The 15,166-nt window shown below is 37.1% G+C and overlaps 1 protein-coding gene across 11 annotated transcripts in view; it reads left to right on the forward strand.

Moving 5' to 3' along the window:
* The window catches only part of ULK4 (unc-51 like kinase 4), a 749,242-nt gene that overhangs the window by 155,517 nt on the left and 578,559 nt on the right, over positions 1 to 15,166 (forward strand). For all 11 annotated transcript variants that reach the window (XR_013162830.1, XM_077129714.1, XM_077129713.1 and 8 more), the window contains one exon: positions 7,359 to 7,520. Coding sequence is in view for 10 of the 11 variants with exons in the window: in XM_077129714.1 (XP_076985829.1) it covers positions 7,359 to 7,520 (162 nt within the window). In the remaining variant the exon portion in view is untranslated. The remainder of the gene's footprint in view (positions 1 to 7,358; positions 7,521 to 15,166) is intronic.

The following is a 15,166-nucleotide window of genomic DNA, read 5'->3' on the forward strand; positions in this document are numbered from 1 at the left end:
TCCTCAAGATGTTTTTAGCAATTCTGGGCAACCTGCCCTTCCAGATAAATTTGTTTATTGGTTTTTCTATTTCTGAAAAATAAGTTGTTGGGATTTTGATTGGTATTGCATTGAATCTGTAGATCAGTTTAGGTAGGACTGACATCTTAATTATATTTAGTCTTCCAATCCATGAACACGGTATGCCCTTTCATCTATTTCGGTCTTCTGTGATTTCTCTTAGCAGTATTTTGTAGTTTTCTTTATATAGGTTTTTTGTCTCTTTGGTTAAATTTATTCCTAGGTATTTTATTCTTTTAGTTGCGATTGTAAATGGGATTCGTTTCTTGATTTCCCCCTCAGCTTGTTCATTACTAGTGTATAGAAAAGCTACAGATTTTTGAATGTTGATCTTGTAACCTGCTACTTTGCTGTACTCATTTATTAGCTCTAGTAATTTTGTTGTGGATTTTTCCAGGTTTTCTACAGATAGTATCATATCGTCTGCAAACAGTGATAGTTTTACTTCTTCTTTTCCAATTTTGATGCCTTGTATTTCTTTTTTCTTGTCTAATTGCTCTGGCTAGAACTTCCAACACAATGTTGGATAATAGTGGTGATAGTGGACATCCTTGTCTTGTTCCTGATCGTAGGGGGAAAGTTTTCAGTTTTTCCCCATTGAGGATGATATTAGCTGTGGGTTTTTCATATATTCCCTCTATCATTTTAAGGAAGTTCCCTTGTATTCCTATCTTTTGAAGTGTTTTCAACAGGAAAGGATGTTGAATCTTGTCAAATGCCTTCTCTGCATCAATTGAGATGATCATGTGATTTTTCTGCTTTGATTTGTTGATGTGGTGTATTACATTAATTGATTTTCTTATGTTGAACCATCCTTGCATACCTGGGATGAATCCTACTTGGTCATGATGTATAATTCTTTTAATGTGTTGTTGGATACGATTTGCTAGAATTTTATTGAGGATTTTTGCATCTGTATTCATTAGAGAGATTGGTCTGTAGTTTTCTTTTTTTGTAATATCTTTCCCTGGTTTTGGTATGAGGGTGATGTTGGCTTCATAGAATGAATTAGGTAGTTTTCCCTCCACTTCGATTATTTTGAAGAGTTTGAGGAGAGTTGGTACTAATTCTTTCTGGAATGTTTGATAGAATTCACATGTGAAGCCGTCTGGTCCTGGACTTTTCTTTTTAGGGAGCTTTTGAATGACTAATTCAATCTCTTTACTTGTGATTGGTTTGTTGAGGTCATCTATTTCTTCTTGAGTCAAAGCTGGTTGTTCATGCCTTTCTAGGAAGTTGCCCGTTGTTGTATTTATTAGCATAAAGTTGTTCATAGTATCCTGTTATTACCTCCTTTATTTCTGTGAGGTCAGTGGTTATGTTTCCTATTCCATTTCTGATCTTCTTCTTTTTGTCAATCTTACTAAGGGCCCATCAATCTTATTGATGTTCTCATAGAACCAACTTCTAGTTTTATTGATTTTCTCAGTTGTTTTCATGTTCTCAATTTCATTTATTTCTACTCTAATCTTCATTATTTCTTTCCTTTTGCTTGCTTTGTGGTTAGTTTGCTGTTCTTTCTCCAGTTCTTCCAAGTGGACAGTTAATTCCTGATATTTTGTCCTTTCTTCTTTTTTGATATAGGCATTTAAGGCAATAAATTTCCCTATTAGCACTGCGTTTGCTGCATCTCATAAGTTTTGATATGTTGTGTTTTCATTTTCATTCTCCTCGAGATATTTACTGATTTCTCTTGTAATTTCTTCCTTGACCCACTGGTTGTTGAAGAGTATGTTGTTGAGCCTCCACATTTGTGAATTTTCTGGTGCTCTGCCTATTATTTATTTCCACCTTCATTCCTTCATGATCTGAGAAAGTGTTGTGTATGATTTCAATCTTTTTAAATTTGTTGAGACTTGCTTTGTGATCCAGCATATGGTCTATCCTCCCTTGAGAATGATCCATGAGCACTTGAGAAAAAGGTGTATCCTGCTGTTGTGGGGTGTAGTGTTCTATATATGTCTTTTAAGTTAGCTCATTTATTATATTATTTAAATTCTCTGTTTCTTTATTGATCCTCTGTCTAGATGTTCTGTCCATTGATGAGAGTGGGGAATTGAAGTCTCCAACTATTATAGTAGATGTGTCTATTTCCCTTTTCAGTGTTTGCAGTGTTTTCCTCATGTATTTTGGGACATTCTGGTTCGGTGCATAAATATTTATGATTGCTATGTCTTCTTGTTGAATTGCTCCTTTTATTAGTACATAGTATCCTTCTTTGTCTCTTTTAACTGTTTTACATTTGAAGTCTAATTTGTTGGATATTAGTATAGCTACTCCTGCTCTTTTCTGGTTGTTATTTGCATAGAATTATTTTTCCCAACCTTTCACTTTCAACCTATGTTTATCTTTGGGTCTAAGATGTGTTTCCTGTAGACAGCATATAGAAGGATCCTGTTTTTTAATCCATTCTGCCAGTCTATGTCTTTTGATTGGGAAATTCAGTCCATTAACATTTAGAGTTATTACTGTTTGAATAATATTTTCCTCTACCATTTTGCCTTTTGTATTATATATATCATATCTGACTTTCCTTCTTTCTACACTCTTCTCCATATCTCTCTCTTCTGTCTTTTTGTATCTGACTCTAGTGCTCCCTTTAGTATTTCTTGCAGAGCTGGTCTCTTGGTCACAAATTCTCTCAGTGACTTTTTGTCTGAGAATGTTTTAATTTCTCCCTCATTTTTGAAGGACAATTTTGCTGGATATGGGAGTCTTGGTTGGCAGTTTTTCTCTTTTAGTAACTTAAATATATCATCCCACTGTCTTCTAGCTTCCATGGTTTCTGCTGAGAAATCTACACATAGTCTTATTGGGTTTCCCTTGTATGTGATGGATTGCTTCTCTCTCGCTGCTTTCAATATCCTCTCTTTCTCTTTGACCTCTGACATTCTAACTAGTAAGTGTCTTGGGGAACGCCTATTTGGGTCTAATCTCTTTGGGGTGCGCTGCACTTCTTGGATCTGTAATTTTAGGTCTTTCATAAGAGTTGGGAAATTTTCAGTGATAATTTCTTCCATTAGTTTTTCTCCTCCTTTTCCCTTCTCTTCTCCTTCTGGGACACCCACAACACGTATATTTGTGCGATACACATTGTCCTTGAGTTCCCTGATACCCTGTTCAAATTTTTCCATTCTTTTCCCGATAGTTTCTGTTTGTTTTTGGAATTCAGATGTTCCGTCCTCCAAATCACTAATTATATCTTCTTTTCTTTAAATCTATCATTGTAGGTATCCATTGTTTTTTCCATCTTTTCTACTTTATCCTTCACTTCCATAAGTTCTGTGATTTGTTTTTTCAGTTTTTCTATTTCTTCTTTTTGATCAGCCCATGTCTTCTTCATGTCCTCCCTCAATTTATCGATTTCGTTTTTGAAGAGGTTTTCCATTTCTGTTCTTATATTCAGCATTAGTTGTTTCAGCTCCTGTATCTCATTTGAACTATTGGTTTGTTCTTATGACTGGGCCATGTTTTCAATTTTCTGAGCGTGATCCGTTATGTTCTGCTGGCGTTGGGCGTTTAGTCAGATTTCCCTGGGTGTTGGACCCCACAGGTTAAAAGATTTTTCTGTGAAATCTCTGGGTTCTGTTTTTCTTATCCTGCCCAGTAGGTGGTGCTCGTGGCACACGTTTGTCTACGAGTTCCACCAGTGAAAGTTGCTGTGGGTCCTTTAACTCTGGAAAACTCTCGCCGTAGGGGAGGTTCGGCAGCCAAAGCGTCTTGGAAGAGTGCCAGCCGGCCCGGGGTTCCGAACTTGGGGAGGGTCGCCGGCCGCCGCAGCACGGGAGAGCGCCCGTCTGAATTTCCTAGTCGGCCCTGGGCGCCAAGCATGGCGGGAGGGCGCCAGCTGTCGCAGCCCGGGAGAGTGCACTGTTCCCAGCCAGACCGGGGAGTCACGTGTTTGGAAGGGACCCCCCGGTCACCCTTCTCCGCAGTCTGGGGATTTCCGACCCAACTCTCTCAGTTGGTACGGGGGGCCTCGCGTGGTGGGGGCGCCAGCCGCCCTGACCCAAGGGGACCGCCTTCCCAATTCTGCCAGCTGGCCTGGGAAGGAGGAAGGGAGGGACTCCGGCCACTTGCCGTCCCGCCCAGAAAAGCCCGCGCCCCTCGGTTATCTCACCGGAGCTGGTTGTCCCAGACAGTCAGCCGTTCCAGGATGGGGTGTGCCGTCCCTTTGATCTCCTTCGTGGCTCCAGGAGTTGCTGTGTATTGTCTCCACTCCCCCAGTAGCTGTTCTGGAGGAGGAAAGTTGAGGGTGGCAAGGCTGTCGAGGCCGGTGGCGGAGGAGCCGGTGAAGGCCGAAGAGGGCACGGTGGTGGTTGGAGAGCCGCCGGAGCAGGAGTGGGAAGAGGGGAGAGGAGGGCGGGTGGGCCAGCTGCTGCAGGGCGTGGGCGCCATGCGCCGGGCCGGTGGACAAAGAGGGGAGAGGAGGGCGGGCGGGCGGGCCGCCTGCTGCGGGGTGTGGGCGCCACGCACCGGGCCGGCGTACAAAGAGGGGAGCGAAGGGCGGGCGGGCCGGCTGTTGCGGGGCATGGGTGCCGCTCGCCGTGCCAGCGGACAAAAAGGGGAGAGGAGGGCAGGCGGGCCGCTACAGTTATAAATTTAATTCTGTATATGTTATGGAACTTATAATATGTTGTTATTTTTGCCTTAGACAGTCAGTTATTTTTTAAAGAGGCTAAAAAAATGAAAACAATATTTTACATCTATTTTACATTACTCACATATTTACCATTTTCATTATTCTATTTTGTGTAGATCCAGTTTTCTTTTTCTGCCATTATTTTCCCTCTACCTGAATGATTTCTGTTTATAGTTCTTTTAGATAAGTTCTGTTGGTGATGAATTTTTTCAGTTTTTATATGTCTGAATGTGTTCATTTTACCTTTAGTTTTGAAAGATGTTATTGTTGGGTATAGATTTGTAGGTTCATAGTTGTTTTTCCTCTTGGTTCTTTAATGATGCTATACCACTGTCTTCTGGTTTATATTGTTTTGAAGAGAAATCTGTTGTTATATAAATGTGTGTTTTTACTCTTTTTTTTTTTTTAAAGATTTTCTCTTTATAACTGATTTTTTTCATTTCAAACCCAGGTCTCTGACGTCGCAGGTGAGAACTCTGCCTGCTGAGCCATTGTGACCCACGCATAACTGATTTTTTTTTATTAATTTTATTTATTAACAATCAACATACAAACACAAACATTCTTAACATATGATCATTCCATACTACAAATATAATCAGTAATTCACAATATCATCACATAGTTGTATATTCATCATCATGATCATTTCTTAGAACACTTGCATCAATTCAGAAAAAGAAATAAAAAGAAAACAGAAAAAAATTCATACATACCATACCTCTTACTGCTTCCTTTCATTGATCACAAGCATTTCAGTCTACTAAATTTATTTTAACACTTGTTCCCCCCTATTATTTATTTATTTTTAATCCATATATTTTACTCATCTTATCAATAAGTTAGGTAAAAGGAGCATCAGACACAGGGTTTTCACAATCACACGTGTAGACACATTGCAAAGCTATATAATTATACAATCATCTTCAAGAAACACAGCTACTGGAACACAGCTCTACATTTTCAGGCAGTTCCCTCCAGCCTCTCCATTACACCTTAACTGAAAAGGTGATATCTATATTATGCGTAAGAATAACCTCCAGGATAACTTCTTGACTCTGTTTGGAATCTCTCAGCCATTGATACTTTATTTTGTCTCATTTCATTCTTCCCCCTTTTGGTTGAGAAGGTTTTCTCAATCCCTTGATGCTGAGTCCCAGCTCATTCTAGGATTTCTGTCCCGCATTGCCAGGAAGGTCCACAACCCTGGGAGTCATGTCCCACGTAGAGAGAGGGAGGGCAGTAAGTTTGCTTGTTGTGTTGGCTGAGAGAGAGAGAGAAGCCACATCTGAGCAACAAATGTGCTTCTCTTGGGGGGTGGCTCTTAGGCCTAATTTTAAGTAGGCTTAGCCTTAGCCTATCTTTTGCAGGGATAAGTTTCATATGAACAAAACCCAAGATTGGGGGCTCAGCCTATTGCTTTCGTTGTCCCCACTGCTTGTGAGAATATCAAGAATTCTCTACCTATAACTGATTTTTAACAGTTTGATTATAATCATGTACATAAGTGTGATTTTTTTTTGTGTGTGTTTCTTCTGCTTGGGGTTCATTGATCTAAGGTGTTATTCATTTTTTATCAAATTAAAGTTCAGTCATCATATCCTCAAGTATTTTTTCTGCTTTTCTTCTCCTCCCTTTGGGACTCCAGCTGCACATGTGTTACACTGTTTGAAGTTTTCTTGCAATTTACTGATGCTCTGTTTTTGTTCTCTAGTCTTATCTCTTTGTTTGTTTTGGATAGCTTTTAGTGCTATGTCTTCAAGTTCACTAATCATTTCATCTGCAGTTTCTAATCTGTAAATCACACACAGTACTCAAACTGTACTCTGCTCTGAGTATTTTCCATATAGGACATTGTATTATTTTTCTCTAGAATTTTGATTTGGGTCATTTTTCTATCTTCTCTGTCTTTGTCATATTTATGCTTTCTTCTACCTTCTTGAGGCTATGGATTACTTTTATCACAGCCATTTTAATATATTTTCTGACTATTCTATCATCTGTGTCATTTTATTGATTGAATTTTCTGTTTCTTATGAGTCATGTTTTCTTCTTTGAATGCTTAGTAATACTTAATTGGGTGCCAGACAGTGTGAATTTTATATTGTTGCATGCTGGAATTTTCTTGTATTCTTTTAAGTACTTTTCACCCCCCTGGACTTGGTTAAATTATATGAAGACAATCTGATGCTTTATGAGGCTTGCTTTTAAGTACTGTTAGGATGGTCCAAAACGGTATTCAGTATGGAGTGGTCTTTCCTCTATGGATGGTTGGTACACAAACTGTACTCTGCTCTGAGTAAGTTCTGAGGATTCTTCTGTCTGCTTCTAATGATTTTTAAATTATAGTTGGGTTTTTATGCTGTGTTTTTATTATTTGTTTTCCATATTTTAGCGTTTTTTACTTCCATTAAAATATGTAGAGAATTATGGTTTAATAATTGTATTAAATAAAAAAATGATTCTATTTGTAATACTTTCATGTTAGCCAGAAAGAATTACCATACCTTTTAAAATGCTGGATTCACATGCCAGGGTAAGTGATGTGCTCTTGGCAACAGGGCAGTATTTGCAGTAGTTACGAAAAAAGGACATGTATATAGTTACACTAAATAATGCCCTTTTAATCTTCTCCTTGTTCTCTACCTTCTTCCAGGAAGAACGTGTTGTGAATCACATGGCAGCAAAGATTATTGAAAACGTGTGTACTACCTCTTCCCCTCAGGCCCAGGGCTTTATCACCGGAGAAGTTGGTCCTGTTTTATGGTACCTATTCAAGCATTCCACTGTTGATTCTCTTAGGATAACAGCAGTATCGGTAAGATGGACCTTTTTTCAGGTGTCTGTATCTGAGTATATTTAAACACCAAACTTTAAGAACATGCCTGAGTGAGAGTAAATTTATGTGCGTAAGTAGGAAACAGAAAAATCGGAGTTATAGTTGGTGAGAGCAATAACTTGATTTTCTGTGAAAACAGAATTTTTAAAACTGGCACTGGAACTGTTAAGAAATTCCAAATAGGACCTTGTAGAACCATAGTATAGTAATTTCAAAAACTAGTGATAGGTGATAGTGGAAAGCTATGGTTTTGGATTAGGTACAGGATTTGGTTCTTTATATTTTTAGTTTTCCTTGACTTCTGTTAGTTCCTTCTTTTAGATTTTGTGCTAAATGGGTTTATCCAGTGGTTCACATGAATTCATTTTAATGTTAATGTGTGTGTGGTTTTCAGTTTTGTGTTTTATTGATTGTCTGCTACTTTGCTCACATTGTTATAATGACTTGGTGTGAAAGAAAATTGCGTATGAAGCTGTGTTAACCTGGTTTATCATTTTAATAGTCTGTTGAACGTAACAACCCTTTCTCATATGATTTACTTAAATACTCTTTTTGATTTCTAATCTCATCTGGACCCTCAGCGTTATATGACAGCCTCACTGTATTGCTCTAGTCAGTTCATTCTTGCACTTTTCACTGTGGCAGTTTCTTACCTTAATCAGTTTCCTTAAATTTCCAATCCCACATTGCCATCCCTCACTTCCAATAGGTGACTTTCTTCTAGAGAACATAGAAAAATCCACTGGGAAGTATACCACCTTCTTGCAGCCATCTCTGTAGACCCACATACATTCACATCTATCCTCTCTCTGCTCTTTCCTTCCTTTTAAAATTGAACTGATGAATTGTCCCTTCCCCTGCCAGAGACCTCATCTCTGTGTTTCTCCAGATCTTCTTCCTGTTGGCTTTTTGGAAAGCTCATTCAAGTGGTTATTTTCTCTCTTTCCTAAAATCTTCAGTCCCTTGTTCTCTGCTAGAGTCTTCTAGTCAGCATTCACGTTTTATTTACTCTGTCCCTTTGAAGTAAAATAACTGCATACACACACATTCAAAAGTCTCTTTAGGCTGCTTATTCCCCCTTCGTAGCCAGACTTCTTTAAGAAATTTTGTCATATACTGCTTCTCCTTCTTGGCCTCTGTTTACTCCTCAGCCCGGTGTGGTATGCTTCTAATCAGCCACTGATGCTGATCTTGCCATGGTCTTTAATTACTTTCATGTTACTAAATCCATTGGTTATTTTTCAGTTCTTATATTTATCTATTTATTTTGTTTTTTTTTAGCATTCTAAAATATTTTTTAAATTAGGATATGGACATTAACTTTTAGACATAATGCTATCACACACTTAACTGAGGACAATATAGTGTAAACATAACTTTAATATGCACTGGGAAACCAGAAAATCCATGTGACTTGCTTTATTGTGGTGGTCTGAAACCGAACCACAGTATATCTGAGGTTATGTTTTTGAAGATCAAAGGATAGAAATCCATGCACAATGAATACCATTAAGTAAAGGTCACACGCATTTGTGTCAGGAATATTCAGGAAATTGTTTTCAAAATTTACAAACAAATTTATGATAGCAATAATTGCAAACCCATCAGAAAGATTTACTAAGTATACCAGTAAATGCTCTTTGAATCATATATTAAGGCATCTAATTTAATCCTGGGGCTTTAAAAATATCTGTCTTGCTCTAATTGAGTTTGTGTTATCATTTTCATCTCCACATTCAGCATGATTTCTTTTCTTGAAAAACTTTTTTTTCCAGTTGTTTACATAAAAATCTTGTACTTTCTAGCTATTACTTCCTTTGACACATCAACCTAAACTGTTTAGCTTCTTATACTTTGTTTTTAGTGCTCACCTGAGTTGTTAATTTTCTGCTGTAGTGTTTCCAATTCTCACAACAATGTCTCTTTTTCCCTTTCTGTTATTCCAGAACCTTATCCAGGATCATGTGTGATGTTAAGTTTTGTCTCAGTCTCCTCCAGTCTGGAGATGTTCCTCAACTTTTCCCCGTATTTTGCATCATTTACAGTTTTAGAGAGTACTGAACTTTTATTTGTAGGGTCTGTTTGATGTTTCCTTATGGCCAGATTGGGCCTCACATTCTTATGAAGAATATACAGACGTGGTGCTGTCCTCTTCTCAGGGCTTCGCGAGGTTGACCTTTCCCACCACTGATGATGTTAACCCTGATCACGTGGTTGGTTTCTACCAGCTTTCTCCACTGTAGTGTTACCATTTCCCCTTCCTATTTGATTAAAGATTTTAGGAGATATTCTGATAATTCACTAATATTCTGTTCCTCATTAAGCCTCTAAAATCCATTGATGACTCCTTCCTGGATCATATACCTCTATGTTGGGGGCCAGTTGACGATCATCTATTTGTATTGTTCTTCTACATCAGCGTTCTCAGACATTTTCTAAAAGTGCCAGCTAATAAATATTTTGGGCTTCACAGGTCATATTCAGTGTCTGTTACACATTCTTCTTCTTTTTAAATGATCTTTAAAATGTAAAAAACATTCTTAGCTAATGAATAGTACAAAAATAGGCCCTAGGTATTTGTTGGAATTTTATTTTAAGGAAGTGCTTTCCTTTCTCCCTTATTTATGTTTGTCTGTATATATGTATTTATTTCAGTATGGACTCATGGATACCTATTTTATCCATTGGATTATAATCTGGTGCTATTACTATGACTATTACTCGTATTCATTGTTTAGATGCTCAAATCAGCCTGAATTTCTCCAGTGAGATCCCTTCAAGCTGATATCTATGTCTTTTTGGACTTATTTCCATCATTCTTTGAGTATTTTTTTACTTTTTGGTGCCACACAGCATTCTGTGTTCATTTTGAGTACAATGAGCACCCAAGATCTGATCTGATGCTCATTGTCCTCATTGCTAGTGGGGTGTCATTTGCTTCTAGGCGTCTCAAAAGAGCTAAAAAAAATACATGTGCTTGTAATCATATACATATGTAATTTTTGCATCTATCATTGTACATATTTAAAATAAAAACTCATAAGTTCATATTGATACTTCCGATTTTAATCTAGTACTGTAGGTTTCTTTTTTTTTTTAGCCTTCTGTCTTTTCATGTTTGTAAATCCCTTCTTAGAGAAAAATATGGTTCCCATTATTTTTTTTATTAGTTAAAAGAAAATTAACTAACACAACATTTAGAAATCATTCCATTCTACATATGCACTCAGTAATTCTTAACATCATCACATAGATGCTTGATCATCATTTCTTAGTACATTTGCATCGATTTAGAAAAAGAAATAGCAAGACAACAGAAAAAGAAATAAAATGATAATATAGAGAAAAAAATAAAAATAAAAAATACAAAAAATATATATAAAAAAACAACAAAACAAACAAACAAAAGAAAAAAAAACCATAGCTCAGATGCAGCTTCATTGTTTTAACATAATTACATTGCAATTAGGTAGTATTGTGCTGTCCATTTTTGAGCTTTTGTATCTAGTCCTGTTGCACAGTCTGTATCCCTTTAGCTCCAATTACCCATTATCTTACCCTATTTCTAACTCCTGATGGTCTCTGTTACCAATGACATATTCCAAGTTTATTCTCTAATGTCGGTTCACATCAGTGGGACCATACAGTATTTGTCCTTTAGTTTTTGGCTAGTCTCACTCAGCATAATGTTCTCTAGGTCCATCCATGTTATTACATGCTTCATAAGTTTATTCTGTCTTAAAGCTGCATAATATTCCATTGTATGTATATACCACAGTTTGTTTAGCCACTCGTCTGTTGATGGACATTTTGGCTGTTTCCATCTCTTTGCAATTGTAAATAACGCTGCTATAAACATTGGTGTGCAAATGTCCGTTTGTGTCTTTGCCCTTAAGTCCTTTGAGTAGATACCTAGCAATGGTATTGCTGGGTCGTATGGCAATTCTATATTCAGTTTTTTGAGGAACCGCCAAACTGCCTTCCACAGTGGTTGCACCATTTGACATTCCCACCAACAGTGAATAAGTGTGCTTCTTTCTCTGCATCCTCTCCAGCACTTGTCATTTTCTGTTTTGTTGATAATGGCCATTCTGGTGGGTGTGAGATGATATCTCATTGTGGTTTTGATTTGCATTTCTCTAATGGCCAGGGACATTGAGCATCTCTTCCTGTGCATTTTGGCCATTTGTATTTCCTCTTCTGATAGGTGTCTGTTCAAGTCTTTTTCCCATTTTGTAATTGGGTTGCCTGTCTTTTTGTTGTTGAGTTGAACAATCTCTTTATAAATTCTGGATACTAGACCTTTATCTGATATGTCGTTTCCAAATATTGCCTCCCATTGTGTAGGCTGTCTTTCTACTTTCTTGATGAAGTTCTTTGATGCACAGAAGTGTTTAATTTTGAGGAGCTCCCATTTATTTATTTCTTTCTTCAGTGCTCTTGCTTTAGGTTTAAGGTCCACAAAACCGCCTCCAGTTGTAAGATCCATAAGATATCTCCCTACATTTTCCTCTAACTGTTTTATGGTCTTAGACCTAATGTTTAGATCTTTGATCCATTTTGAGTTAACTTTTGTATAGGGTGTGAGATACGGGTCCTCTTTCATTCTTTTGCATATGGATATCCAGTTCTCTAGGCACCATTTATTGAAGAAACTGTTCTGTCCCAGGTGAATTGGCTTGACTGCGTTATCAAAGATCAAATGTCCATAGATGAGAGGGTCTATATCTGAGCACTCTATTCGATTCCATTGGTCGATATATCTATCTTTATGCCAATTCCATGCTGTTTTGACCACTGTGGCTTCATAATATGCCTTAAAGTCCGGCAGCGTGAGACCTCCAGCTTGGTTTTTTTTCCTCAAGATACTTTTAGCAATTTGGGGCACCCTGCCCTTCCAGATAAATTTGCTTATTGGTTTTTCTATTTCTGAAAAATAAGTTGTTGGGATTTTGATTGGTATTGCACTGAATCTGTAAATCAATTTAGGTAGGATTGACATCTTAACTATATTTAGTCTTCCAGTCCATGAACACGGTATGCCCTGCCATCTATTTAGGTCTTCTGTGATTTCTTTAACAGTTTTTTGTAGTTTTCTTTGTATAGGTCTTTTGTCTCTTTAGTTAAATTTATTCCTAAGTACTTTGTTCTTTAGTTGCAATTGTAAATGGAATTCTTTTCTTGATTTTCCCCCTCAGCTTGTTCATTGCTAGTGTATAGAAACACTACAGATTTTTGAATGTTGATCTTGTAACCTGCTACTTTGCTGTACTCATTTATTAGCTCTAGTAGTTTTGTTGTGGATTTTTCCAGGTTTTCGACGTATAGTATCATATCGTCTGCAAATAGTGATAGTTTTACTACTTACTTTCCATTTTGATGCCTTGTATTTCTTTTTCTTGTCTAATTGCTATGGCTAGAACCTCCAACATGATCTTGAATAATAGTGGTGATAACGGACATCCTTGTCTTGTTCCTGATCTTAGGGGGAATGTTTTCAATTTTTCCCCATTGAGAATGATATTAGCTGTGGGTTTTTCATATATTCCCTCTATCATTTTAAGGAAGTTCCCTTGTATTCCTATCCTTTGAAGTGTTTTCAGCAGGAAAGGATGTTGACTCTTGTCAAATGCCCTCTCTGCATCAATTGAGATGATCATGTGATTTTTCTGCTTTGATTTGTTGATATGATGTATTACATTAATTGATTTTCTTATGTTGAACCATCCTTGCATACCTGGGATGAATCCTACTTGGTCATGATGTATAATTCTTTTAATGTGTTGCTGGATTCGATTTACTAGAATTTTGTTGAGGATTTTTGCATCTATATTCATTAGAGAGATTGGTCTGTAGTTTTCTTTTTTTGTAATATCTTTCCCTGGTTTTGGTATGAGGGTGATGTTGGCTTCATAGAATGAATTAGGTAGCATTCCCTCCAGTTCAATTTTTTTGAAGGGTTTGAACAGGGTTGGTACTAATTCTTTCTGGAATGTTTGGTAGAATTCTCATGTGAAGCCATCTGGTCTTTAACTTTTCTTTTTGGGAAGCTTTTTAATGACTGATTCAATTTCTTTACTTGTGATTGGTTTGTTGAGGTCATCTATTTCTTCTTGAGTCAAAGGTGGTGGTTCATGCCTTTCTAGGAACTTGTCCATTTCATCTACATTGTTGTATTTATTAGCGTAAAGTTGTTCATAGTATCCTGTTATTACTGCCTTTATTTCTGTGAGGTCAGTGGTTATGTCTCCTCTTCCATTTCTGATCTTATTCATTTGCATCCTCTCTCTTCTTCTTTTTGTCAATCTTGCTAAGGGCCCATCAATCTTATTGATTTTCTCATTGAACCAACTTCTGGTCTTATTGATTTTCTCTGTCGTTTTCATGTTTTCAATTTCATTTATTTCTGCTCTAATCTTTGTTATTTCTTTCCTTTTGCTTGCTTTGGGGTAGTTTGCTGTTCTTTCTCCAATTCTTTCAAGTGGACAGTTAATTCCTGAATTTTTGCCCTTTCTTCTTTTCTGATAAAGGAATTTAGGGCAATAAATTTCCCTCTTAGCACTGCCTTTGCTGTGTCCCATAGGTTTTGATATGTTGTGTTTTCATTTTCATTCCCCTCGAGATATTTACTAATTTCTCTTGTGATTTCTTCCTTGACACACTGGTTGTTTAAGAGTGTGTTGTTGAGCCTCCACGTATTTGTGAATTTTCTGGCACTCTGCCTATTATTGATTTCCAACTTCATTCCTTTATGATCTGAGAAAGTGTTGTGTATTATTTCAATCTTTTTAAATTTGTTGAGACTTGCTTTGTGACCCAGCGTATGGTCTATCTTTGAGAATGATCCATGAGCACTTGAGAAAAAGGTGTATCCTGCTGTTGTGGGATGTAATGTCCTATAAATGTCTGTTAAGTCTAGCTCATTTATAGTAATATTCAGATTCTCTATTTCTTTATTGATCCTCTGTCTAGATGTTCTGTCCATTGATGAGAGTGGTGAATCGAAGTCTCCAACTATTATGGTATATGTGTCTATTTCCCTTTTCAGTGACTGCAGTGTATTCCTCACGTATTTTGGGGCATTCTGATTCGGTGCGTAAATATTTATGATTGTTATGTCTTCTTGTTTAATTGTTCCTTTTATTAGTAGATAGTATCCTTCTTTGTCTCTTTTAACTGTTTTACATTTGAAGTCTAATTTGTTGGATATTAGTATAGCTACTCCTGCTCTTTTCTGGTTGTTATTTGCGTGAAATATCTTTTCCCAACCTTTCACTTGCAACCTATGTTTATCTTTGGGTTTAAGATGTGTTTCCTGTAAACAGCATATAGAAGGATCCTGTTTTTTAATCCATTCTGCCAGTCGTTGTCTTTTGATTGGGGAATTCAGTCCATTAACATTTAGTGTTATTACTGTTTGGGTAATACTTTCCTCTACCATTTTCCCTTTTGTATTATATGTATCATATCCAATTTTCCTTCTTTCTAAACTCTTCTCCATACCTCTCCCTTCTGTCTTTTTGTATCTGACTCTAGTGCTCCCTTTGGTATTTCTTGCAGAGCTGGTCTCCTGGTCACAAAATCTCTCAGTGACTTTTTGTCTGAAAATGTTTTAATTTCTCCCT

This window comes from Tamandua tetradactyla, chromosome 15 (assembly GCF_023851605.1).
Source record: "Tamandua tetradactyla isolate mTamTet1 chromosome 15, mTamTet1.pri, whole genome shotgun sequence".
NCBI classification, from domain to species: domain Eukaryota; kingdom Metazoa; phylum Chordata; class Mammalia; order Pilosa; family Myrmecophagidae; genus Tamandua; species Tamandua tetradactyla.